General features: G+C 32.6%; 1 protein-coding gene and 1 pseudogene across 2 annotated transcripts in view; one reads left to right on the top strand and one right to left on the bottom strand.

Moving 5' to 3' along the window:
* The window catches only part of NAA15 (N-alpha-acetyltransferase 15, NatA auxiliary subunit), a 59,334-nt gene that overhangs the window by 15,889 nt on the left and 16,752 nt on the right, over positions 1-26,693 (bottom strand). For both annotated transcript variants that reach the window (XM_039875806.1, XM_039875807.1), the window contains exons 2-14: positions 22,073-22,157; positions 19,939-20,043; positions 17,462-17,619; positions 16,527-16,661; positions 15,161-15,314; positions 11,541-11,660; positions 10,149-10,244; positions 9,893-9,999; positions 8,083-8,155; positions 5,282-5,451; positions 4,608-4,760; positions 3,939-4,067; positions 2,699-2,912 (exon numbers count right to left, since the gene is read on the bottom strand). In XM_039875806.1, the coding sequence (XP_039731740.1) occupies positions 2,699-2,912; positions 3,939-4,067; positions 4,608-4,760; positions 5,282-5,451; positions 8,083-8,155; positions 9,893-9,999; positions 10,149-10,244; positions 11,541-11,660; positions 15,161-15,314; positions 16,527-16,661; positions 17,462-17,619; positions 19,939-20,043; positions 22,073-22,157 (1,699 nt within the window). The remainder of the gene's footprint in view (positions 1-2,698; positions 2,913-3,938; positions 4,068-4,607; positions 4,761-5,281; positions 5,452-8,082; positions 8,156-9,892; positions 10,000-10,148; positions 10,245-11,540; positions 11,661-15,160; positions 15,315-16,526; positions 16,662-17,461; positions 17,620-19,938; positions 20,044-22,072; positions 22,158-26,693) is intronic.
* Positions 22,617-22,735, top strand: LOC120613690 (uncharacterized; annotated as a pseudogene).

The following is a 26,693-nucleotide window of genomic DNA, read 5'->3' as shown; positions in this document are numbered from 1 at the left end:
GTATTAATAGGGGCCATCTCAGCAGTATACCAAAACACAGAGAAAACACTAAATATTCGTTGATGGAATAATGAATAACTACCTGGTAAAGTAAAAAATCTGACACTGAAAATTAATAACACCCCTTGAGGTACAAACTGTGGAATGTCTCAAAAGACGGGCTGGAAATCTTTCACTATATGTTAGAACAAGACACCATGCCCACAACCCACCACGTGACTTTTTCAGAGCTTAGTTCGTGATAAAGGTGGCATTTTAAAGGAGGGGGGAATATGAAGACCTAGTCAATAAATACTGTTGAAGAGTTAGCAACTGCTAACTGTGGGTAAAAAAAGCTACCTTCCACCACACATCACATATAAAAATCAATTCCAGATGATTAAATAGCCAAGTGTAAATATAACAAACCAAATATTATAGAAGATATTTATAAATGTTTTAAATTTTTAAGTAGAAAAGCCTTTCTAAGCAAGACTCAGAGCCATTAAAGACTAAATTTTGTCTCGTAAAAACTAAAACTGTTACATAATGAAAGATACCCACCATAAATAAAAGTAAGACCTAGACAACAGGAAGAAAATATAAGCAATATACAAACAAGGATTAGAGTTGTGAACATGTGCAGAACTCCTATGAATCAAGAAGTTTAAAGATAAAATGGGCAAAAGATATAAACAGCCCAATCACAGAAGAAACTCTAAAGCCACATAAAAACATTTACAGCTGTTCCATTCTTAAAAATCTAGGAATTATAAATTAGATATTTTCCCCAAAATAACAAAAAATAAAGAATGGGTAAATTTCAGTGTTAGCAATGAAGTAAAATAAAAGACAATTTCAATATAGTGTTGGTGGCAATAAAAACTGATAAACCTTTAATGGAAAGCAATTTGACACTATTTCAAATTCTCTTTGACTCAGTAATTTCCACTTGTAACAACCGATGCTAAATAAATATGTGCATAATGATTTACTACAATTCTGTAATGGTAGAAAAAGAAATCCACATAGATTCCTACATAGCCATTAAAATGACTAATGATTACAATAAGCTGTATCCAGACATGAAGCAATACTATGAAAATGAAAAAAGTGGAAGCTGCAGAACACTAGATATGTTATCATCTCACTTATGGGCTTTAAAAAATTAAACAAAGGAAAACCAAACAATACAGAGAACCACCTTGAAATGTGTGTATGAAGTATACACACATATAACTGAAAATTATAATTGTGCACAAAGGAAACTGGGTAAGTAAAAAGTGAATGGATCACCATACATGTGACTCCCTTGGGAAAAAAAAATAAAAAAATGAATGGGGATTTTCACATTTGCTAGGTATATTTCTGAATTGTTTCAACTTTGTATAGAGTTAATTTTATTTGTAAAATCTGAAGTACAAATAATACACAGGAGGAAAGCAGGAAGAGTGAACAAAAAGGTAAACAAAAGAAGCCAGAGGAGTTCAGCTCTCAGCTTCCACTGTAAATTGTCCTGTAGAATGTAGAATCTTATTGACATTTTCCTTCTACTTGAAGAATCAACAAGAGGTAGAAAGAAATTCAAGTGAACTCTGTACAAGGGATTCAATGTGTGGGCTTTGAAAGTTCTAAACTGTACTTGGCTAACAAAAAGTAAAATTTTATAACAAATTAAAAACAGAATGCAAAGGTCCTGAGTAGGAGGAAGATACACAAAGCAATTGACCATAACCTAGAAACAGGAATTTAGGGCTAAAGAAAAAAATCTGACACATTTTATGCCTCAACTCTTGTAACATTTTTGCCATGAATAAGTCACAAAATATTTAGATGTACAATTTATATCCTTCTACATGCCTAAATCAATTTCATTTTGAGATCCTTTCCCAAATAATTACCTAAGGAAAACTCCTCCCCACACACCCTGACATCCATCTATACAAATGGCATGTTAAAAAGTGATCAAATGATTAGTTACTGGGCAATTTTACTAGCTTAATTCCAAGCTGGCTTTTAATGTTCAGGCAATAGTCATTTTTTAGTAGGTTGATTAAAAATCACCTTTAAAGAGAGAAATACTAGATATACTGACAGCCAACATTAATGTAAAGTGCCAACACTAATTATATAGTTAGCAATTTATAGTATTGTAGCTAGCAATTTATAGTACTGGGTAAACCATTTATTAAATATAAACCTCATGAAATTCAATTTCTTAAAAGCTAATGCTCAGTTACGAATTAAATTCTTACTTAACTTTTGAAGCATAATCAGTATTTTTCTTTTGTTGCTTAAAGAAATTCACAAAAAATGACCATGATCATTTTCTAAGTATGATGTGCACAGTCATCCCTCTGTATCCTCGGGGAATCAGTTCCAGGATCCCTGTAGATACCCAAATTTGTGGATGCTAAAGCTCCTTATATAAAATGGCATAGTATTTGCATATAACCTAGATGTGCATATAGGCTACACATCACTTCATTTGCATGGATTCAGTATAGTGCTCAGCATATGGCAAATTCAAGTTTTACTTTTTGGAATTTTCTAGGATCCACAGTTGGTTGAATCCACAGATGCAAAACTCACAGATGTAAAGGGCCAACTATAATATCTTCCCACAAGATGCTTAACAAAAAGCTCGGGAAAAACCTACATTACACACAAACATAAACAGACATACACACACCATAACAAACAAATCTGTTTATTATACCTGTATCAGCTTCGTGTTCTTTATTCTCATCTGTAAGGGGGTTGTCATGAAGCTTCAAGTAGATCTCGATAGCAATTCTTGCTGCCTTGAAGTAAAATGGATGCTGTCGAAGTACATCTTCTAGTTTTAATAAGTCCACATATGATCTAAGGGTAATCTTCCTCATACAGTATGTATGAAAGTCAAACTGGTCATCAGTGATTTCTATAAAATGCTAACAAAATTGTCCTTTTTATTATACTGAAGTATAGCAATGTCAAAGAAAACTACAAAAATCAAAGCCTTGGAATTACTTGTTTCCTAGGCATGAAAAAAAAATCAGCAAAATAAAAATAAAAATTACAATCATTCAATGTAAATACGTGCAAATCAAATAAACAAATACAATTGGCCATCACCTAGCAAAGTATATGGCATACTCTAGGCACTGAATTATTTGTTGAATGAAAAGGAAACACAATGCTTTAAAACACATGTATTTATTCCTTCCTTGATCATAAAGCTATCATGACAAATCAAACATAATTTATTAGTATACATAATGTTGTAATACAGTAGCTTTACATGTTAAACATTCAGTTTTTATATTTAGAACAATTTGCAAAGGATTATAATATGTAGTATTTGGTAATTTTTCTGAGGATACAGATCTGAATCCTAGCAATGGTAATGCTAGTATGCAGAGGAGAAGTCAATTAGCAAGTAAGTCAAACAACCAGAAACTAACACAATTCAACTAAGCTCTGGAATTCTCTACTTGACAACAAAACAAGCATGAAATTATATTAACTGTTTTTATCTGTGAAAACAAAACCAAATCAAAAGTGAAGACAAAGAAAACAATGAATTTATCAAAAAATGAGGCATTACAGAGGCTAAAGAAATACTATGAAAATGCTTCAAAGGTTTTATATTATAAATATCTAAGATATATGGCATCAACTCCATGACAAACAGGTTTCTAGGATAATTTGAAAGAAACATTCAAAAACCAATGAAAACATAAGCAAGATACACACTTTCCATAGTTTTTTACATGAATTCTTGCAGAAAGAGTAGGCAAGAGAAGTCTGCTGAAAATGTAATATATAACATTTCCATTATAAAAACTGAAAAATGTAAATACTGATATTTAGAAATCACTTACTGTGAATTATAAAAAGAAAAACAATAGGATATGCCCAAAACCTTCACCATTTAACAGAATAAAATGAGAAACTTATATGTATAGGGTACTTACTCTCTCAATCTCATGGCATTTCTTAAGTGCTTCACCAAATTTATTCATTGTCTTATAAGCCTGGGCACATTCTGTCTGGAACCACATGCACTGCATTTCATTCAAATTCTCTACCGCTGATGTTCCTTCCTATACAAAAATCACATATATTCAAGACCATTTCTTACTAAATACATTATTCCACCACTGAACTTAAGAAGGAAAAGATAGTCAATTGATTTAAATTCTTTCAAAATCATTTCCTATTTTTCCAACCATTCTCAGAGTGAGAGGCAATGGTTAATATGTGAAAGAAACTGAAATTATATTTCTAACAAGTACACAGAATACGTATCTTTGTAAATGATTAATCAAAAGATCTACATAATTGGGGTTGGAGACTAACATAAGATATAGACACTAGCACATAGCAGGTACTCAGATTAATATTAGTTGCCTTCACTCCTAAAAAATTCATCTGAACATCTATCAACATAAATCAGTGTTTAAAAATTCATTGTACAACCATCTAAAAAGAAAATGATGTTTTATACTAATATTGATTTGTTTTTTTCTGATAAGATGACATCCTGACTATTTTGATATTAAAAATATTAGAAACTTTAAAAAATAAGTAAAGTATACAAGTATAACCATCTATTCATAAGTAAGAGCACTAGTTGTACAAACCCTTGTAAACTTGGAGCACATTTCTTCTGCCTCCTTTATCAGATTGGCTTTTAGCATGTATTTTGCACACTTGGAGTTGATAAATCTGTCTGCTGTGTCCAAAGCCTGAGCCTCATCCATCCACCTCGCAGCTTCTTTAATATTCCCAGCATGCTTACAGGGTACGAAAACAAAATAAGCCGGTCAGTATGCTAATTTTACTATGCAAATGATTAGTTACCTGTTGATAAAAAACTAAAATAAATTGAAGAAAGGTATTCTTCTGACTCTTAAGAATCGATGTAGATGCATACATTCTACCATAATATAAGTTCTGATACCTTTCTAGCCTATAGAATACAGGCTCTCTAATAGTAAACACTTAACTTTTTAAGTTTTGTCTACTGTTTTATAACCTTGTTCCCTACAAGTACCTGGCACACAGTGCATACTCAAAAATTATGGTTGAATAATAACTGAAATCTTTATATCACAACAACACAATTCAACATAAAGGCCATAAAGGGCAAAGGGATGGCCAAATTTCTACTCTAAAGGTGCTGTGGAAACATTATTCCATGTTTTATGAGCCATCAAATAGTCATTGTTCTTACAGCATTTAGAATCTATAGAACAGAGAAAAAACAATTTTAAGTCTCATTACTTTATAAAAACAAAAGGGAGTAAATTTTTACCTTATAGATTTTAGCTTTCACAAGAAAGAGTTCTATCAATGTAGGTGTACTTTCGATGGCAGTATTTATGTATTCCAGAGCAATAGATGGCTGACCAATTTTGTCATAATGCTGTGCCAAGTAGTACTGAACCCAAAGTAATGTGGTTGGTGGTTCCTCTTTTCCATCATCTTTAAAAAGTGGGAGAGGTGGGTGAGAGAGGAAAGAAACCAAGATTAGTCATTGTATAGATTAAGAGGGTACTCATATCAAATGAGTACCCCATCTTTATTAATAAGGAAGTAGTTTGAACCATGTTATTTATATATCTAACTATAAAACTACTCCTAAATTTATAAGATCTTTGGAAGGGATCATCCTTTCTGTTATGGATCACTATAGCCCACTATGCTTTGCATTTAGTAAGAACTTTACATAGTAAGTATGGCAGACAAATGAGATCAAAGACATAACAAATTACCTAAAAAGGAAACTGAAAGGGGTGAGGGAAGACAACTTGTACTAGAATTACGAAAGTGAATTGATTGGGATATTATTCTTTTAAAAACTGAGAAAAAAATACACACCAAAAGAAATTTTCCACTAATGTGGGGTTAAAAAAAAGGGCCCAATTGCTTAACTGAATTTCTAGCTAATGGACTAAACTATACATAAATATACTTGTGATGTGCTTATTTTAAATTCCGGTGATTATAATAGTCTTAATATGTTTTAATATTATGCTGAATATGCAATGGTACATAATTGAAGTAGAATAAAAACTATACCCCAAAAAAAGAGATAAGTAAAAATGCTTATTCTATATTTTAGTTCATAATTTAATTTTTATATGCTCATAAGAAAATGTGTAAGTGAAATACACACCCTACACATTAAAAAGTGCTTTTATTAACACAAATTTCTAAAATCTAAGAATTGTTATTTGCTTTCAAAGAAAGCAATAGATTGCTTATTTTTATCCTGGTAAAAGTAGGATGGCTCAGTGGACAAACAATAGGAGTGGAACTCACCAACTCCCGATCTGATAGATCTGCAACTAAAGTGCTGCATATTCTTGGGCATGTCATTGAACCTCTTCCACATTTGTAAAATATGTAGGAAAATGCTGATAATCAAAGGAACATTATGATGATTAACCACTGAAACCATGGCAACGCCTTCTAAAAACTATTATTAAAATTAACCTGAGACCTAGAAACAATGATCAATCCATCAGCAGTGAGCACCCCAGGCCCCAATGGGGCTTTCCCACTGTAGGAACCAGGGCTCCATGGGAAAAAACAACTGATTCCAGCTCCACTATGGGCAGTGTATGAGATGAACCGGAATAATCCTGTCATACTGAACTCAAAGAGGCTGTCAACTACCACCATGGCATCCGAAGGCTGGAACCACTTACAACTGCAATGATTTAAAACACCAAATGTTTAAATCTATAAATTCATAATAATACCTTTAAAATGTGCATTACCCATCTTTGAAGGATGTTACTAGACCAATTCATTATTTTGAAAACTGGTAAAGAACAACAACAAAAAAAGGTAGAAGAGGTGGGGTTGAAAAAGCAGCATTTCCCTTGCTTTTCCTATACACACTGAAATACTGGATAAGCAGAAATAGATGAAGAAAAATTTCCTTTTTAAGGTAATAAAAAATGAATGATGGAATATCACCAGTTTGTAATTCCTAACAGTTGCTAACATGTAAAACACATGCCCCCTGATGTAAGAACACACCATCACCCGTGAAATAGTCTCGCTCTTACACTTAAAACAAAACAAAAAGCTAACGACCAAAAAAATTTTTTATAACCTCATCAAGCCTCTGGTAGGATCTGTCCCTTAGAAGTCTGCAGAGACAGAAACGTTCTGTAGCTGCGCTATCTAATACGCTACTAGGCAGTAGCTTCACATAGCTATTGAGCAGCATTTGAAATGTAGTTATCGCCAACTGAGGAATTCAATTTTCAATTTGACTTCATTAAAAAAATTTTAATAGCCACATGTGGCTGATGGTTATCATACTAGACAGCACAGCAGTATATCCAACTACCACTTCATAACAAATTCAGAGGATAGAGGAATAATGTGTTAAGCAACACCATAGGGGTATATTCAGCTAAATCTAGACTAGGAAAACAACACAAAAAAACTAAATTCTTCAACAAACAAGTTTCAGGAAGAGAAGATGGAGGGAAAACCTCTAGATTAAAAGAGAGTTAAGAGACATATCAACCAAATTCAAAGTACAGATTTCATCTGGATCTTCATTCAAGCAAATTTCAAAAACAAAGAGAAAAAATGACATTTCTAAGATACCTGGAAATGTAAGCATGGATTTTTTTCTTTGATATTAAGTATTAATGTTCGGGTGTGGTAATGATATTATGGTTATGATCTTTGGAATGTTAAAATATTCATGGATGAAATGATGTGATATTTGGGATTTGCTTCACAATAACATGGCAGTGGAAGGATGTAAGAATATAGATGAAATAAGATTGACCATAAGTTAAAAATTATTGAAGCTAGGTAGTGGGTAAATGGATGATCATCATGTTATTACATACAGTGCTGCAGATGTTTTAAATTTTACATAAAATGTTTTTTAATAAGCTAATGTGATTCTCTTAACAAATATTTTCACACTATGTGCAAATTAATACATCTCCATCCTAAAAGAAAAAAACGTTTAAATATACTAAACTTATTGCCTAAATAATAAACAATACTGACCTTCTAAGAATTTCATAGTATATTAAAAATTTCAAGATGTTTTCAAAACAAAACTTGATCACTTACCATTGGGATTAAATAACCGGCAGCTTTTTAGAGAGGTTTCATAACCTACTACTAATTCTTCTATGATTGCCACCTAGAGTACAAACACACAAGCACACTTTAATAAAAAAAAATATATACACAATTACTATTCTTCTGCAAAATGTGTAATTTACTACTAAAGAGCTAAACATTCACACATACACTTTTATAAATCTCTTAACCTATGCATAAAAATTTTAAAGCAAGTATACCATATATTTTTGAAGGTATGTATTAAGAATTAACTTTCTAAAAACTTATTGACGACTCCTTTCCCTGCTAAAAAATAAAGCATCAAGCTGAACTAGAAATCAGGAAAAGGTTGGACAAAAGGAGAATGCTGTGGATGATTTTTATCTTGGTTCGTTTTTATCTCAATCCACATATATAACACCCACAGAAAGCATCTGCTCTTCAGAAATCAAGAATTAAATACTATGTGAAAAGAGAAATTCCATAAGCACCAACTCTCAATTTCATAATCCCAGAGAAAGCATTAGTAAAACTGACACATGGAACAATGGGTGGCTTTCTAAGATCCAGGAGAACAAGTAGCTGTCCAGGTTCTGGTTTCTCCTGAATCATGACTGTACACTTGTGCCTGGCTTCCTAAGAGATCTGTGAATACTTTTAATTTATTAATTCCCTTTCTTGCTTAATCTACCTATAATGGATTTATATTACTATAGAAGCACTCAACTTAACTGACTCAACAGATTAACACCAGCTCTCTCCATTACCTCAGACTTGTGAGGACTGAATGGTCACAGCTAGGTTATTCTGGTGCGCCCACGTTCTTCTGCTCCCACAAGATGAGCTACATGCTTACTAAGAGTTTTGTTTTCTCAAACCTGTTTGAATCAGTTGCATTTATTATAATCATTGCAGAATATAACTCAATATTATGTACACTTAAGATGACCTTAATTAGAACAAAAAGAAAGAACTGTTTCTATAAGTTGAATATATGGACTCAAAAATAAATTAGATATTTTTAACCAATTTAAATGAGTTACAGCATTCTAAAATCAAGACAGCTTCATAAGCATCAAGTTCTCACTCTATCCAAACTGGAAATAACAGACCACATTTTATAAATGTAATTTATGCAAAGAAAAAAAGTGGAACAGTCATCAATAAAGCCTATGCCTTGGGCCGCTGAACAAGACTGGCAAACAGTATACCTTTTATGCTTTAGTTTAAAGTGTTTATTTAGCATGTGTAGTTTGTCCCATCTTTCTCATTCTTCACTGCAACTGATTTTTTTTTTTTTTATCTAACCAACATGTCTTGATGCCACTCTACCTGCCAGCAAAATAATCTAAATTAAGATTAAAACACCCTCTTTACAAGCATTTTGAATACTATAACATGTAGCTGAAAGAGTAAGTTGACTTACTGGGACAGCAAACAAACTCTTCTGACAGAATTTTTTTCTACCAAATAAAAAAGGGGAAAGATTACTAAGCTAAAACTTAGTTTTAAAAAAAAATCACTTCTGAGTTTCACCATGGGCAAGGATTCGAGAAAATACTGAAGAAATCATTACCTTATCAACTGTTCATACCTACGTTGATTAAATTATACAGCACAAACGAAAATGCTTTTAAAAAGCAGTAAGTTATTTAGCTAAAGAAGGAAAAGGATGAAAAAGAGACACGAAAGAATTTACACTGCAAGCTAGGAAGACTGATAGGAGATACACAAAATGTGCACAGATAAGCAAGAATCAACTATTCCAACTACCAAGGAAAGAAATTATTGTAAAAAAAATTGTGCTTTGCTTTACCTTTTCTTTATCTTTGTATAATGACCTCAAAGTATTGAAGACTGGTGGACAACCCTTGCTGAAGTTCATCCTTAGAAACTTATCCAAACATTCTTTAAACTTCTCACCTTAGAAGAAAAACAATCCTGTTGACTTACATTTACCCAGACAACTCTAACAATGCATAATCCCAATATGCACTCACATATTTAAACCCAAGGAAAGAAACTGTAAATCATAGCATCATTGTCATTCTTTTGTAATTATTCTCACTTACCAGATAAGAAGTTTAATGGCAGTCTTCTTGGGACCAGTCCCCTGGGGTATTTAGTCCAGGCCTCCTCATAAATTTTTAGTCGTTCGAACATATTAGCTGTGGACAACAACAAAAAAATTATTTTTATATGTAATTATAACTTGGATATTTTTCTAGTAAATTACAAATCTGCCAAAGTATATAAAAGTTATCATATGAAACAGAAAATGTGAAGAAAAAATTATCTAACAACTTACATATATCAATAATCATTTTAGAATATTTCTAATGTTTTTATATTTTAAATACCTATACTCATATAAAATACATATTTTTCTTCATCATACTGTTTTAGGTAGCCTTTCAATATCCGAGGACATTCTTTACTTTAGTTCTTTATAATATATCCATATATGGCTTCTCCACTATTCTCTTTAGCCCCTCCTTTCCTAACTCCTCTAAATCCTGGATTTATCCCATCTTCTACTCTTCATATTTTTTATATTTTCTCTTTTACTCTCAATTGTGCTCTTTCCCCAGTTCAATCTTCCACTTCACTAATCTTCACTAATTTTTCCTCAACCGTGGCCTCTCTTCTATTCAATCTACTAAGATTTTTGTGTCAATAAGTAGGCTTTTCATTTCCCAGATTCCTGATTGGTACTGTCTCATAACTATTCGTATTTCAGGGTTACAATTCCACGTTCTCATCTTAGATTCCTCCATTATCTCTACACTCCCTTTTGCTGCCGGGATGATTACTATTCCTGCGCTGGTGTTCCTAAGGTAGTATGACATTCTTTGTTACGAGGCTTTTTCTGCATAGATCGATGTATCGGGAATGGCTCACTACCAGTCTTGAGGGAAACAACAGTTTCAAATCAGATCATCTCGGCTAAGCCTATTTGTAGATGATATGTTCTGGGCCTGTCCCCATAAGTGGGTCCTATTCATGGGAGAGGGTGCTGGGGAAAGGGAGAGGAGAGAAAGAGAGAGTCTTTAGACCCATTTATTTGAGTGATGGAAATTTCATCCCTCTTGCCACATGATGAAGTGCTGCTCTTTCAGTCTGGCTACATCCATGTGCCCCTGGCAGGCCACGCCACTGCAGTCACAGGCTACTACAGAGGTTACACTTGCTTCTCTCCTTTAGAAAGACATCTCCTTTTCTGACAGTGGAAATTTCCCTTTCATGGTTTTGATGCTGCTACATTTGTGAATTTCTAAAATTCCTTCTAAAATTTTTTTCTCATCCATATGAAATGTAAGTTTGCAAATGTATTTTTATATTCAGATTCTGAACCAATTCTTAACCACCATTTTTCTAGTTATGTTTTTCAATGAGTTAATAAAATATATACTAACAAGAAAAGCAATTAAAACTTAGAAAGTTTAAGTTTTAAACAATACTACCTGGCTTGAGTGCCTTTTCCAAGCCTTTATAATAGGCCCAGTTTTCTGGATTTCTCTCTTGTAATCCTCTATAAACATCAGCTGCATCTTCCAAACGACATAATTGCAACAGAAGTTCTCCTGACAAAAAAACAAGTTAAATTAGCTAAATATCTTCTGGTTATAACTTTATCTTTTCCTCAAATTTTCTCTTAAAATCTCTTTGACATTGTGAAGTGGATGGATCTGGTATCCTCCTGGTTTTCCAATTCCCTTCAAAATTATTTACCATGGAATTTTATTGTCTCTCTTTTTTTAAAGTTCATATTTAGAAATGCCATTCTCTTTGCATCCTCAGCTAACTCAGGTATTTGTCTAACTCTAGATTACTTCTCAAATTCATTGAACACAATCACCAAGCCATCGTTTACTATTCCTGACATAACATGGACAGTTTCAACATCTAAATCAATAACTCAATCCAATAACCTAACTTATCATCCCTTAATCAACTATAAAACTATTCTGCTGTAGCAGCCAATAATCATGGCCATATTCAAGACCTTTTTCTAATGCTTCCAACTACCACATAGGCATCTTGCTTTAACCTTAACTGTCCTGTCTTCTTTTTGTCTCACTAATCCTACCTTAAAGAAAAAGCATTCCCTTTTTTCCCCCCAGGCCATTTCAGCAACTCGTAGACTCATTGCTTGTCTTCTCTGGGGTACATGACCAATTTCATCCCTGAATGACATTAGCAGCCCCAAGTATCAAAATCAATCTCAAAACCTAGTCTCCCTTATTTATCTTATTAATTTTAAGGCCTGGATCATCCCAGGTGTTTGCTCCACACCTTCACACAAAAGGAAGCAAAGTCGCCAGATAAATGAACAGAGGTGCTAATATCACTAGAAATGTATGAACTCCAAACTTACATAAGCCTCAAATGCTGCTCCGAATCCTTAACCTTAATGGGCTTCTATTGACCAAAGGTATTTTCCAGCCATAACTTCATCCTTGCACCTTTTGCTCTCATCAGATAATAAAAATGAACACTTACTGAGTGCTCACTGTGTGCGAGTGACTTTTAAATGTTTCACATGGCATTAACTAATTCAATTCTCAAAACTCTATGATAGGTTATTATTATTTGCACCATTTAAAATAGAGAGAACTTAAGTAAACTTGCTGAGGGTCTTTCAACTAGTTATTGAAGTCAGGATTTGAATCCAAGCATTTTAGCTGAAAGAGCCCATATTCTTTATGTCTATACCAGTGGTTCTCAACCAGGGGCACTTCCACCACCCAGGGGACATTTGGCAATTTCTGTAGAAGTTTAAATTGTCACAGTAAAGGGGAGTGGGTACTACTGGTATATGGGTAGAAGCTAGGGATGCTGCTCAACATTTTACAACACACAGGAGACTTCCATCCCCAATATTTCGATCCCAAAATCTCAACAGTGCTGAGGTTGACAGCCTGCTCTATATTAACCAAAAGCCTATTTCACTAAAAATGACCCTGCAACTTTTCTCCCCTACACTACATCCATTCTTATTTACTCCCTTTAATCTCCTCTCACCTTTTCTTTGCAGAAGAAACTGGGAGAATAAGAATGAAACTTTCTGTCCAACTATATGCCCACTCACCCACTCCAGGAAGTTCCTAAATTATCCTGACCATCCACCACGAACAACAATGCCTTTATTACTGAAATTTCCAAAGACTGATGATTCCACTCTCAGTTTCTCTCTATTCTCTTTGTATACACTGTCCGCAATACCTGACTCACTGTTGGTATTCAATACATATTTTATAGAATGAACTAATGGCTCTGTTTCCTATTTCATTGAGAAAAATGGAAGTAATGAAAATTCCAAAGTACCCACTACATCTACACACCTAGTTGCCCATATACTCTACCATCTCTTGTTACTGTGGATGAACAATTCATTGTTATCTAAGGCTAATCCTTCAACTTATCCACTAGATCACATCTCCTCTTACTGTATCAAATATTCTGTCTCTGCTGGATCATCCTCAAGTGAACGTAAGCGCATGCTGTAAAAAACCTTCTTCTGGTCCTGTAATGCATTTTATTCACCACCACTCCGTTATCTCTTGTCCTATGCAAAACCCCTTGTATGAGTCATTTATGCATTCTACCTGCAATTCCTCTACTTCCACTCTCATTTAGATCTACTTGATTTGTTTGGGCTCTTATCACTTTCCTGACAAAAGTTCAGAAAGTGCTTCTGTTAAAGTTACCAGTGACTTCCAAATTGCTAAAATCCACTGGTCAGTTCTGAGTCCTCATCTAACTTGATTCGTCATTTTTCCTCACTAATAAAGTTATCAAGAGGAGCAAATAAAATAATGTACATAAGAGTATTTTAAAAACTGTCATGGACTTCCATAAAGAAACTGATGCCCAAGGCTTGCCCCTGGTCATATAGCTAGTTAGTAGCCAGCCAATGAAGGAATCCAAACCAGTGTTTTGTTTTGTTTTGTTTTTTAATGTCATGAGTAATATTAAGCAGATTTATTAAGAAAACTTTCTAAACGTATCTTCTTAACTTAAAAAAAAAATTTTTTTTCTCCACTTTTTAAGAAATTTTCAATTACAGTTGACATTCAATATTATATTAGTTTCAAGGCAAACTATTTTTTTCCAATCTTGTGATCTTTACATTAAGTCATAAGTCTCCTCCCTTTATAATAAAGTGCTAAAAGATGACAACTAAAATGAAAGCAGGCTATCCAGAATCTATAGTTCACAACTGAGGTTCAGGAGCCATGAACTTCCACTTTTTTTCTTGCCAGTAGCATCACCCTCTGCTCAAAGTCTATTTGGCAAATAATGGCTGATATGTCTACTATGCATACAGATACCACACTTTTCTAGTAGTCAAGGGGAGCCAAAGGAACTGGAAACCAACAAACTTCAGTTCCCTGGACTAACAAGGACAAAGCAATGTATGAATTCTTAGAAAGCACTTGTATTTTCAATTACTTGTTATTTTTCTTTCATTTTCTATAATCAGTTCAACTTTTAAAACTATAAGACTCCTTTTTCTCAGCCCTCCAATAAACAGCAGAACTGACAATCTTTAAAGATTTACCCTTCTATCGCAATCCACACATATAAAATCTCTGATTTCGATTCATGTTTTTTACTCTATCAAGAAAGACATTCAGATAAACTATAAAGAACCCTAGGAACTTCTCATATATTTTAGTAAAGACTGATTTACCAATATACATGACTGACAATAAAGAAATCTGGTGTACACACTCTGGCTAATAAGCTGTTTCTAAGAAATCTAATCGTCTTATAAAATTAAACAATTGCTCAAACCTTATAATATTTTGATAAAATCTTATAATATTTTCAGATCAAAAATACTTTAAAAAATATTTTATTGAGTCGCTTCAATAATTTTTAGTTTGCAATTTTTACATATAACAATATCCATTATTTAAATGTGTATTTCCCACATTACAGATAATTCAAAGTACATGAGTAAAAAACATTTTCTATCATCAGAAAGTTGAATTATATACGATAATCAGCAGCTATATTTTCAACCTTGCTCTTTGTCATAATTAAATATTCGAATGACATCATTTTAAAAAAATACCTTTGGTTTCTTCCACGGCAAGTTTATCACAAATCTGCTTTTCGTAGGTACAAAGATGTTCCAGGGCTTCTCTATAGAGACCTGCTTCCCGAAGAACTTGATTCTGATATAAAAGGAGTTCACTATATTCATAATCCACTTTATCAGGGGATGTCTGGATATGGATATAAGGAATACTAACAGTAAGAATTTTGTTTTAATGCTAGAAAATTGTTTACACACTCAAAATCATACAAGAAGTCTAAGAATGTCTGGTTTATAAAACTCATTTTTTAAAATTCCTACACCTGTGTAGAGTGTAATTATGTAAATAATGATAAATAATGACAGTATTAACTTATAATTCATTGAATAAAATAAGAATCTATAAGTCTTTACATATAACAAATAACCAGGAGAAAAAGGAAAGCCCTTTTTTAACAATAGAATGTCAAATAATAAATCTAGAAGGAATAAGAGAGAGTCACCATTTTGTAATTATCATTGGAAGAGTTGATTCAGGCAAAAATTCTAATCAATGAATGCTAAAACTAGCAGTGAAAGTTTGACAAGGAATAGACTATTCATAAAGTATCCAATTGTTTATAAAATACAAAGAGAAAAAATAACAAGTTTATAGTGAAGAAACTTAACAGACACCACCTTAACCAAGTAATCAAATAGAACAGACAGACATCATGTGCCTCTTAATGTGATAAACTGAGAAAGACTCAACATTACTTCTGTAGTTTCTTGCCAAAAATACCTAAGTATAATAATGAGGAACCATCAAACAAATCCAAATTAATAGACATTCTACAAAAGCACTGTCCTGTACTCTTCAAAACTATCAATGTCATGAAATACAAAGAAAGTCTTCAAAACCTCCAGATTAAAGAGACCAAGGACAAGTGATAACTAACTGCAGGGTATAATTCTAAACTAAATCCTTAAATGGAAAGAAAAAAAATCCTAGAAAGGACAGAGACAATTAATAAATTTTGAATATGGACTGTGGATTAGATAATAGTCTCTCAACATTGAATTTTCAAGTTTTTTGATAATCTACAGAGTTCACAACCATGGTTATTCTTAGGAAATACCACACTGAAGCATTTAGGAGTAAAAGAGCATGGTGTCTGCAATTACTCTCGCAAATTTCAAGAAAAGGATTTAAATAGAGACAGAGATTTTAAAGTAAATGTGTCAAATATTAACAATTAGTTAATATGAGTGAACTCCTGTACGAAGCTCTTTGTATTATTCTTGCAGCTTTTCAGTAAGTTTGAAACTATTTCAAAATAAAAAGTTAGCACATCTATATACAGTTCTTTCAGTTATACTTAAAATCAGACCTAGTTTACTAGTTCTGGCTTCTGTTTGTTACCTGCTGTGTTTTCCTAAATTCTTCTAAAATCTTTGCTGCCATTTCATAATCTTCTAATAAATGGTAAGCAATGGCATAACCAATCCATGATGCTCTCTGCGCAGGTCGAAGCTGAAGTAATTGATATCTTGTTTCCTTTAAGGGGAAAAAACCACTTTCCTTAGGTTTACAGTGAAAGCAAATGCTCCTTATAAAGATCATATTAATTTTCCCATAACACTGTGCAATTTGCAACACAATGATAGGAATAATATTAAAGTTTCAAACACCCATATAGTGTAGCTTTATAGAAGCAAAACCAATTTTTTTTTTTTTTGTTAAGCACAGTGAGGTCTCCAAAGTAATCTTGTAATTTTTTAAAAAATTACTCTGCTTACTCTAAGAGACAGTATGGAAAAGATAATACAAAGGGGAAAAAAAAGTTTAAAAATACAGGGCCCAACTACTGAATTAAGATCTGTAGGAAACAACTCAGCAGGTACTACATTCTATTAAATCAGATCTAAACAGATCAAAGTAGATCTGCTTTGATAGAATGATTTAAGGGCTAAAATTTAACTACAAAGACAGAATATTAGTTTCAATGAAGGTAAAAAAAAAAAATGTGCTTCCCAGAAAAATGTGAGAACTAAAGGTTATAGTGCATGTTAATACAGACAAAGTCATTGCCTATTTGAGGAATACTCATGTTAATTTTCACTAAATTGATTACTTCAATCCTATACAGTAATCTAACTCTACACCTCACAGTAAAACAATTTACTTTAAAAATCTGATTAGTCTAGTCATAAATACAATCACTACTGAGGGGGGAGGGTATAAATTTAATTAAATTCTTTAAATAAAAAATTTTGTTATCAGAAGTACTCAAAAAAGTTTTAAATATTTTAACAATATTTTCCCCTAGAATAAAAAAAATTCTCTACTTTACTTACCCTGTAACCCTCAAGATCTCGCATTTGAATCTGTAGTAAAGAAAGGTCCCTTAAGATTTGAAGATTGTCCTTATCCCATTTTAGCGCATTTCTGTAACACTTAATGGCTTCATCATATTTCTTGTCTGACCTCTGGAGAAGGCCATAAACATGCCAACCTAAAGGATTTAGTTAAGGATACAACCTAAAGGATTTAGTTAAGTCAAGAAATAATATTCCAATAATGTTTCCCAGGAAACTCAGAACTACACCTACTTATAAAATTACGAGCTTTGGGGAGGGAGAAAAAAAAAAAAAGGAGAGAATATAAAGATAGAAGGTGGTTTAATATAATGGAAAACAGTACAGTTTTTTGAGCCAAAGAAAACAGGTCTAGGCTGCCTTGTTAGCTCTGTGACCCTGGAAAACTTATTTATTCTCGTTATGTGTCCTCAATTATAAAATGCAAATAAAAAGTCTATACAGTAAAGTATAGTAGTTTGGTGACTAAAGGGAAGTAACATATGTAAGTGCTCACTGGCTGGCACAAAATATAAGCTCAATAAATGTTAAAACTTATCCTTATTTTTAAAAGGAAAAAGAGGAAATGGGTATCTATGACATATAATTATTTTAAGTCATGCATACTTTCCTTTCTTCAGCTAACAAGGTCCTTAGGACAGAACCCTTAGTTCAGCACAAAGTTCCTAAAAATCAACTAACTACATATAAAAACATTCATTCGTTTAACAAATAAAATTTCTTAATAATTAGGATGGCAGATGACCAAAATGGGCAATCTCCTGCATGCAAAGAACTTAAGAGTCCAGTAAGAGAAAGATAAGTAAGCAAAATTACTGGTTGTAAAAAATGCTATAAAGGAAAAAAATATGTAAACAATTCCACTCCCCTAATACAAGTCCTTTTCACTTTAGACCTTGATTTCTACAAAAGTCACCTCTTCTCCCACCTTCAGTCTCTGCTTTTACTTTCTCCTGCCAAAGTAACCTAATATATACATAACCAAAAGAAAAAAACCTACTTCCTTTTCCAGAAATTTACAATATTTCTCTATCAGGTTCAAACTTTTCAATCTAACAACTTTACACACCACAGATTCTCAACAGCATCAGTAAAATATAGAACGTCTAGGATGGCATACATAACTAAAAATACATATTTAATATTATAAATTTTATTTAAAAACAATCTTTGTTTTCATAATATGAATGATAAAGTAAAGCTTAACAAACCTTGGTTGGAACATGGTTTTAAAACACCTAAAACACATTAACGTTTGTAATCTGGCCTCTTTTACCTATCTTGCCATTCCTCCTTATCTCAATTACCAACATCTGATTATTTCAGGACTCCATCACCTCTCTTGAGCGTTGTTAACACCTTTTAACCGCCTCTAATCTTCACCTCCTAAAAATCTATCCTCAAAGAGTTTAACGTTGCTAAAAGTTTAAAGAAGCTTATGTCCATCAAGAAGAACTTAATTACATAAATCATGGCAAATACATATAGAACACTATGCAATCATTAAATATGATGAAAAGATATCTACAACAGTCTTATTAATTACTACTTTGCTTACCTTTTTAGTTTCTGGTCACTCTCAACTCATTTACTTCTGCTTTAGTAGAACAGTGATAATTTTTGAACCAGCTGTAACATTATATATAATCTTCAGAAGTGTTCTCTATATGCTTCTAATAAGTATCCTTCTTCACTAAACTCAAGAGCAAAATTCCTGTTTTCTTGGTCTGTACTATGCTAGGGGCCTGGTAAACACTTGAAAATATCCTAAGTTTTTCAGCACTTAAAATTGTGTTAGCCCACAACATAGGCAAAGAAATATTGTTTAAAAACTATTTAAAAAACAGCAACCCACTACTGTTCCCTCTATTTTCCCTCAGATATTTGTACTTGCTCTGACTCTTTTCTCACACTTCCCTTAATAAAATAAAATTTATCTAGTATAGTAATTAGCATTATCGGGACTACGTTAAACATCATTAAATATTTACACCACCATGATGTATGGTAGGTCTGAATACCCTCATTTTACACACAAGGAAAATAAGCCCTAAGATCACAGAAAGAAGCTGAGCTGAGATTCAAACCTAAGTGAAGCACACTCAAAAGCCCGTGCCTTTAATCAGCACCTTATCTTGTCTCTCTAATATTCCTTAGTGTATAGTATATCCTTCTCTAAATTTATGATCATGATGACATCTGCATTTTTTTGAAGCGTGAAAAGAGCTTTCGTAGATATTTTAAAGGCAAGTCCCATTTATTTGTAAATAGATATGTTAGAATATGGTAGGTATATAAAAATGTTCCCTGAATTAAAGGTAGTTGCTATTATTCGGTTTAAGAAAGAATCATCTCTAAAGGTACATGTAAGAGGAATCCAAACTTCTGACTCCCAAGTTGCTGCCTTAGCTCAAGGCACGCTGATCCAATCCTTAAATATACCTCAAAAAGGATACAGACATGACTCTTCAAGTCATTTCTCAAACCTCTACGAACCAATTCATAAGCTTCTTCCTTCTTTCCCAAACAGTTCAATGTTAATCCTTTCATAGCCAGGGTTTCTATTTTAAAAATGTAAGAAGGCAAAAAAAAAAAAACAAGAAATTAAACATTAAAAATAACACAAAAAAAGGTTACCATAATCTCACAAACAAATGTTACATTCCCCTAAGAACTGAAAACTTGAGAGATTATTGGGAAATTTTCCAGGTTAGCACAGAAATTACAATATTTTGAAAGTTGACAAACCATGTTAAACAAATCACATTTCTATATTCTAGGCCTCTGCAGATTTTTTCAGATACAAGGTACAAAACTGCATGAACACCTGGTAATTCATAGGCTAACAAGATACAATGGCTCTATTACTGTTCTTCAAGGGAATTCCATGGAATGACTTTATATAATCACTCCTTTAACATATGAAAATCTTTATCTTGAAACAGACTGTACTGCTTTGAACCTAAATTATATAAAAATTAAGTTCACTGTTCAATGAACATAAATTACATACATTTCTTATTTTCATAAATTTATTTTAAAATGATTCTTTGGGTTACTATTAAATACACAAGAAAAGAAGACATCAGACACCTGTCCTTCACAAGTAACAGATTAAAAGAGTGTTGATTAAGTTTTCAGAAAAGGAAAAAAAAGATTTCTAATTTATAATGTATATCTTATGAAGCATCAAGGAATAAAAAATATTCATTATAATTTATTTGCCTAATTTTTAGAAAAATTAATTCGGAAAAAAGGGTAAAGATTAAAGATATTATTCTATAAATCAACATTTATAGAAAAATACAGATAAAGAAATGCAAGCAAAAAAGAGGGAAAAAATCATATATGAATTATTATAAATCATGTATAAACTTAAAGGAAAGGAAGCAAACAAAACATATTTGGCAAATAAAAAAAGTATCAGGGTACTGTAGAAAGTAGCCCTTTATTGTCAAACAAGTAAAATCGATTCTTCCAAGTTCTACCAAACATCTTAAAGTGCCTATATTAATGAAACCCTGGGTTGCCATTAAGTTTAAGACGAACCATCCATCATCTTATGCACTGTTAAAAGATATCTTCAATTAAATTATGATACTTCTTCATATGCAACTTGATTTCAGATATGAAGAGAAAGTACATTTTATAAACAATGAAATCTGGTACTATGCTGTACTGAAATTCTGTCATTACATTACTAAAAGTTAATTACCAGTATGCATACTTTAGAAATGAATATAAAACAACCTAATATCAAGATGGCCAGCAAAAATATTTTTAATAAGGAAAATGAAAGAGACTAATTTAGATACTTTTATTCCAATTTCCATCTCCAAACAATTTTATTATAGCGAAAGTATTCAAGAGTAAGAAGGCTGAGAGAAATGTTACTCTCTCCCTCTTCAACACTAAGAGAACATTATCAAATTAATTATCAAATGGCCATTTTTCCTAACTGTACAAATCAAACCTGTGAAAGCTTATTTTTCCTTTGTCTCTTTCACAATTTTAGCTACATACTCTCCCCTTACCCTACAAACAGCCCACTATCCCACCTTCAACCCTCAAAGAGGCAAAAGCTAAAAGGTAAAAACACTTTCAAGAACATTACAATGTACAAATTATGTCTTAAACATGACATAAAAACTAAAATACAATGCTAAATAAAAAGATGCTGGTTCATCAGCAAAGGACAAATGGGCACATTCTGAATAAGCTTATTGTAAGGAATAAAATTCTCCAGCTCAACCAACGTTCTAAAGCAAGTTTTTCTTCTAATACCTTAAATAAATTTACTTATTCAACTTAAATAAGCATATTTGTCCCACTAGTTGTTCTTCTGCCGTTCCTACAGCACTTATATTCAAAATAGGAATAAATCAGAACTCAAGTAGAATGTGTTCTCATTTTCTTGACATTAAATTCAAAATACAGTATTAAACATCTCACAGGAGTCAAGACAAGAAGGTCCATTCTCTCTGGAAAATAGTTAAGGAAGCTGAGAGTGACAGAACCCAAATACCTGAGACCAGGAAAGTAAGCAAAGCCTTATCTACTTACAAGTAAGTATACTGTATTTATACTTACCTCCATGCTCTGCAAATTTGGGATTAGAGAGGATTTGTTTACAGAATTTCAATCCATTTCTATACTGTTTATGTTCATAACATCTCTGTGAAAACAAAAAAGAAAATCTGAGTTTAATAAGAAATGCGAAAAATTTAAATTCAGTGCTAACTTTCTGATTCTGTTAAATACAACAAAATTATCAAATGTAATTTCCATATTTTCCTAAATCATATTAAAATGCCAGTAGGAAAAAACACTGAAGGCTCAAATACAGAAAGTTAAAGCAAAATGAAGGGACAGAACATAGATCAGAAATTTAAGAAAATCATTAGGTCATTCCAAAAGGTCCAACAAGTGTTATATAAAGTAAAAACTAAAAAAAGTAAAGGTGTAGAAACTATATTTCAAAATAACATTTTCTTTTTAACTGAAGAAGTCTCTCAAGCTGTAAAGAGACAGACAAGGACATGTACAATAATGAAGGGAAAAAGACCCAGATCATGGCACATAATGAAATATCAAATCCTGGCCAAAAAAAAGGTCCTTAAAAACTTCCAGAATGGTCTATGGCCATGCCACCCTGAAGAAGCCCAATCCCGTCTGATCTCAGAAGCTAAGCGGGGTCGGGCCTGGTTAGTACTTGGATGGGAGACCACCTAGGAAGACCAGGTGCTGTAGGCATAAAAAATAAAAAACAAGAGACTGTAAGCTGACAAGTTCCTTGCAATCTGTGAGGTCAACTAAGGGTTGCCTCGCCTAAAATAATAAATAAAAATTAAAATTAAAATTAAAAAGTTCCAGAGAAATAAAACCAGACACATAAGAGGGATCTATAATCAGAATGGTACTGAACTTTTATTATCTAAAATAACAATAGAATATTGCAGAAAGCCAGAAAACAATTATCCACAGCCTTCAAAGTTCAGAGTAAAATTAAGTTTCAACCTAGAATTCTACACCCAGCTACATTATCAATCAAGTACGTGAGTAAAGTGACATTTTAAGCCCTCTCAGAAAGCTAAAATTTTATTTCTATGCTTAGGAAGCTATAAAAAACAATCAAAACAAATTTTTAAAAAAGACAACATGGAACTTAATAAATAATTTAATGCAGGAAAAAAAAAAAAACTAGAGAACGATCACTACGAAATGAAACAGAAAGCCAAAGGCCACCGGAGAATAGGTTTCCAGCAAGGGCAAAAATGGAACTGATGTACTTCATAATATGGAAAATATTATTTATAAACGTATGGCAGAAATATAGGAACATCTGGGGGAAAAGCAATAGGTCTACAGAAAACCAGGCAATTGAATAAATGAGACAGGTATTAACTCCAGGAGAAATAAAGGATTATATAAGAAAGGAAGTGTGGTCTTAGTGTAATATTTGGTTTAACAGTGAGCAACACATACATAATTATAAAAATGTAAAATAGTACTGATTTACCAAAACACTGTGATATAACTATAATGAGGTAATGAAGAAAAGGGAAGCAGGCAAACATGTAAATGATGAGGTTCTAAGTCCTCATTTTCCATAACCAGAAGTCAATGAATGTCTAAATTATCAAGCCATGTATCAAGAAATAGTTATATATTATTAAACAACAAGAAAACAAATTCCAGAGAAAATGGCTAGTAGGACTGAGGGTGCTTAATTCCACAGTGGAAAGGCACTGGGTGGGGAAGGGGGATAATGACTTTTTTCATCATAAACTTTTTAATGCTATCTGACTTCTAGATATCAATGTGCGCTTTCATAGTACAATGATTTTTAAAGCACTGTGTTTATTACAAACAAAAAAAACCCCTGCATCTATGTCAAAATCCACTATCGTGAACTTAAACAAATTTTACTCACAATTTTCAAAATAATATATTCAAAATCTGCGAGGGATAGTTAATGCAAATGATGACAAAACGATAGTAAAAAATATGTAGAAACAAAACAATGAAAACATAAATTTTTATTTTGTTTAACATCAAGAAATCAATTGCTTAAACTCAATGCTACAGTCAATTACAGAAATATTCTATATCAAATATGTATTCACTATCTTTTGTTTACTGTTTCACATCTCAAACCAAAAATATACAAAACCCAACTGATTTTTCCCTAGAATCTATTCTTCACCAAGTCTTCACCATCTCAGTAGATGCCCTTCCCTCAACTAATCCAACCAGATGATGCAAAAGACCTGATTATCCTCTGTGCTTTCCTTCCTTCATATTTCCATCCTGTCGTATGTCCCATGAGTCCCGGTTTCTCTGCAATAGCTTAACTCTCTGCCCCTCCCACCACAATCAACTATGCACTCAGCAGGCTGAATGACATAGGGGATAAGAGGGAGAGGACAGCAGAAGCAGTAGCTTGGGAGCTACCTTTAACCATTTGTAACCAAAAAAACATAAGGCTAAGCAACTAAATTTAGTGTTCCTATTTATTTAGCACAAAAACTAAAAATAGTGTTTTCCTTATATAACAGTGAAAGTATTAAAGGAAGCTATGATGTATGGATTACACTAATTAAGAGGAGGAACACTCGATTTGTCACTGTTTTCCCGGAACTACATACATACAAAGAACGATTTAAGTACACAGTTTTTAAAACCCTCAATTAGCTTTCTGAAAATTTATTTCTGTAAAAATGTAGTAAGAGAACTTCCACTTTTATCTATGGTGGAGTGAGGCTAAACTTGCCCTTCTATCATAAAAAAATGAAACTGGAAAAAATATATGAAATAACTTGTCAAACATGGGACAACGGACAGCACAGGACTGTGAACCAAGAAAGGGAGAAAAAAATCATGATGAGCTTAGAAATGCCACTGTTTTATATAGCTCGCAGCACAGGGAGAAGAATCCGAAGCAAAGCACAACAGTCCACAGAGCAGAAGAGACAAAGATTGAAGATCAACGACGCCAACCAGATGATGAAGCAAACAAAGATTAAACTATTCAAAGAAAGAGATCTAACAATCTGCTTGGGATCCCATGCATCTGCTGATGCAAACTGTTGAGTACTGAATCTTGCACATGTAGGGCGAAACTTCATCAGGTCAAACAAAGCAGTAAGTTCAATAATTCTCAGGGATCGGAGGGCATCAAGAGTTCCAAGTAGTCAGAATGGAGTCTTCCATAAATAGCTGCAGAATTCAGTAAATACTGTGGAATGGTCTACTCAGTAGTAGACAAAAACTAGCCCTAGTGTAAGTACTTTAGATCCACCCTAACAAAGCCATAGACTGATGTACAAATACCTTCACTGCCTGCTATCACAAAGTCCAACATTGTTTAAAGACACTGAAATCCAGTAAGAACACTGTGAAATTCATAATGCCCAAATTCCAATAAAAAATTACTAGATAAGCTAAGAAGCAGGAAAACATGACCCATAACTAGGAGAAATGAGAGAAATGATGAAATTATGAGATAAGGATAACAAAATATCTACTATAAATATGCTCAAGAATTTAAAAATATAAACATGGAGAGAAACAAAACATATAAAAAGGAACCAAAAGCACTTCTAAAGATGAAAAATATAATATCTACAAGGAAAACTTATCTGGTAAGATTAAAGCAATTATGACACTGCAGAAGAAAAGATCACTGAAATGGAAGACATAGCAACAGAAAAAACCCAAATTGAAGCATAGAGAGAAAAAAATAAGATAGAAAAAATAAATTAGCAGTCACAATGACTCTACATTACAACAAAAAAATTCTAAAAGCAAAATAGATCTAAACGTGAGAGGTAAATAATAAAGCTTCTAGAAGAAAATATTTTTACATATCTTCATATATGGTGAATAGACAGGATCCCTTAAACAGGAAATTTTAAATATTCGAGATAGGGCTAAAAAAGGCAAGAGAAGATATATGCAATAAATATCTGAAAAAGATCTTATATCAAGAATATATAAAGAAGTCCTTAAGTCAATAACAGTTGAGACAGATAAACCACATCCAAAAGAGGTTATACTTAAGGACAAAAAACACATAAAAGGTGACTGCCATACCATTAAATTTAATTAAAATAAATTAGACAATATCTGAAAAAGTTGTAAAGCTTGAACTCTCATACAATGCTAATAGGAGAGAAAATTAATTAACCAATTGGTTCAGTTGTTTGGCAGAAGAATTTTATGTATAAAATTTATACCTCAATAAAAAAAGATCTTTTAAAAATACTGTCCAGCAGTACCTAATAAAAATAACTATATACATACACCAACCCTGCAATTTCAACTTTAGGTATAAACACAACAAAAAAATAGACATATATTCACCAAAAGATAGAAAAAAATGTGATTTATTAATAGCTGAGATTACAAAAAATACATGAAAGTGACAAAAACTAATGACATACCTGAACTAATAGCAGTAAGTAATCAAAAACTTACTTTTAATTTACTTGTATTAAAAAAATGCTTTTACACCTACAGCTGAAATTTACCAAAGCCAATACAGTAAATGCAATATCAAAAAAGTCTTGATCTTCTCTATAAAGTATATAAATCAAAAAGTATCATCATTGTGTCCTAATTTTAACATTACATTCCTAGGTAATTTTTACATACCAGAAACAGAACTTTACTCTAAGGAAGTAGTCAAGTGGTAAAAAGAGCTGCCTTT

This window comes from Pteropus medius, unplaced genomic scaffold (genome assembly GCF_902729225.1).
Source record: "Pteropus medius unplaced genomic scaffold, Ma_sr-lr_union100, whole genome shotgun sequence".
NCBI lineage: Eukaryota > Metazoa > Chordata > Mammalia > Chiroptera > Pteropodidae > Pteropus > Pteropus medius.
Note: the sequence above shows the minus strand (reverse complement) of the source record. Positions and strands in the feature narration are given on the sequence as shown.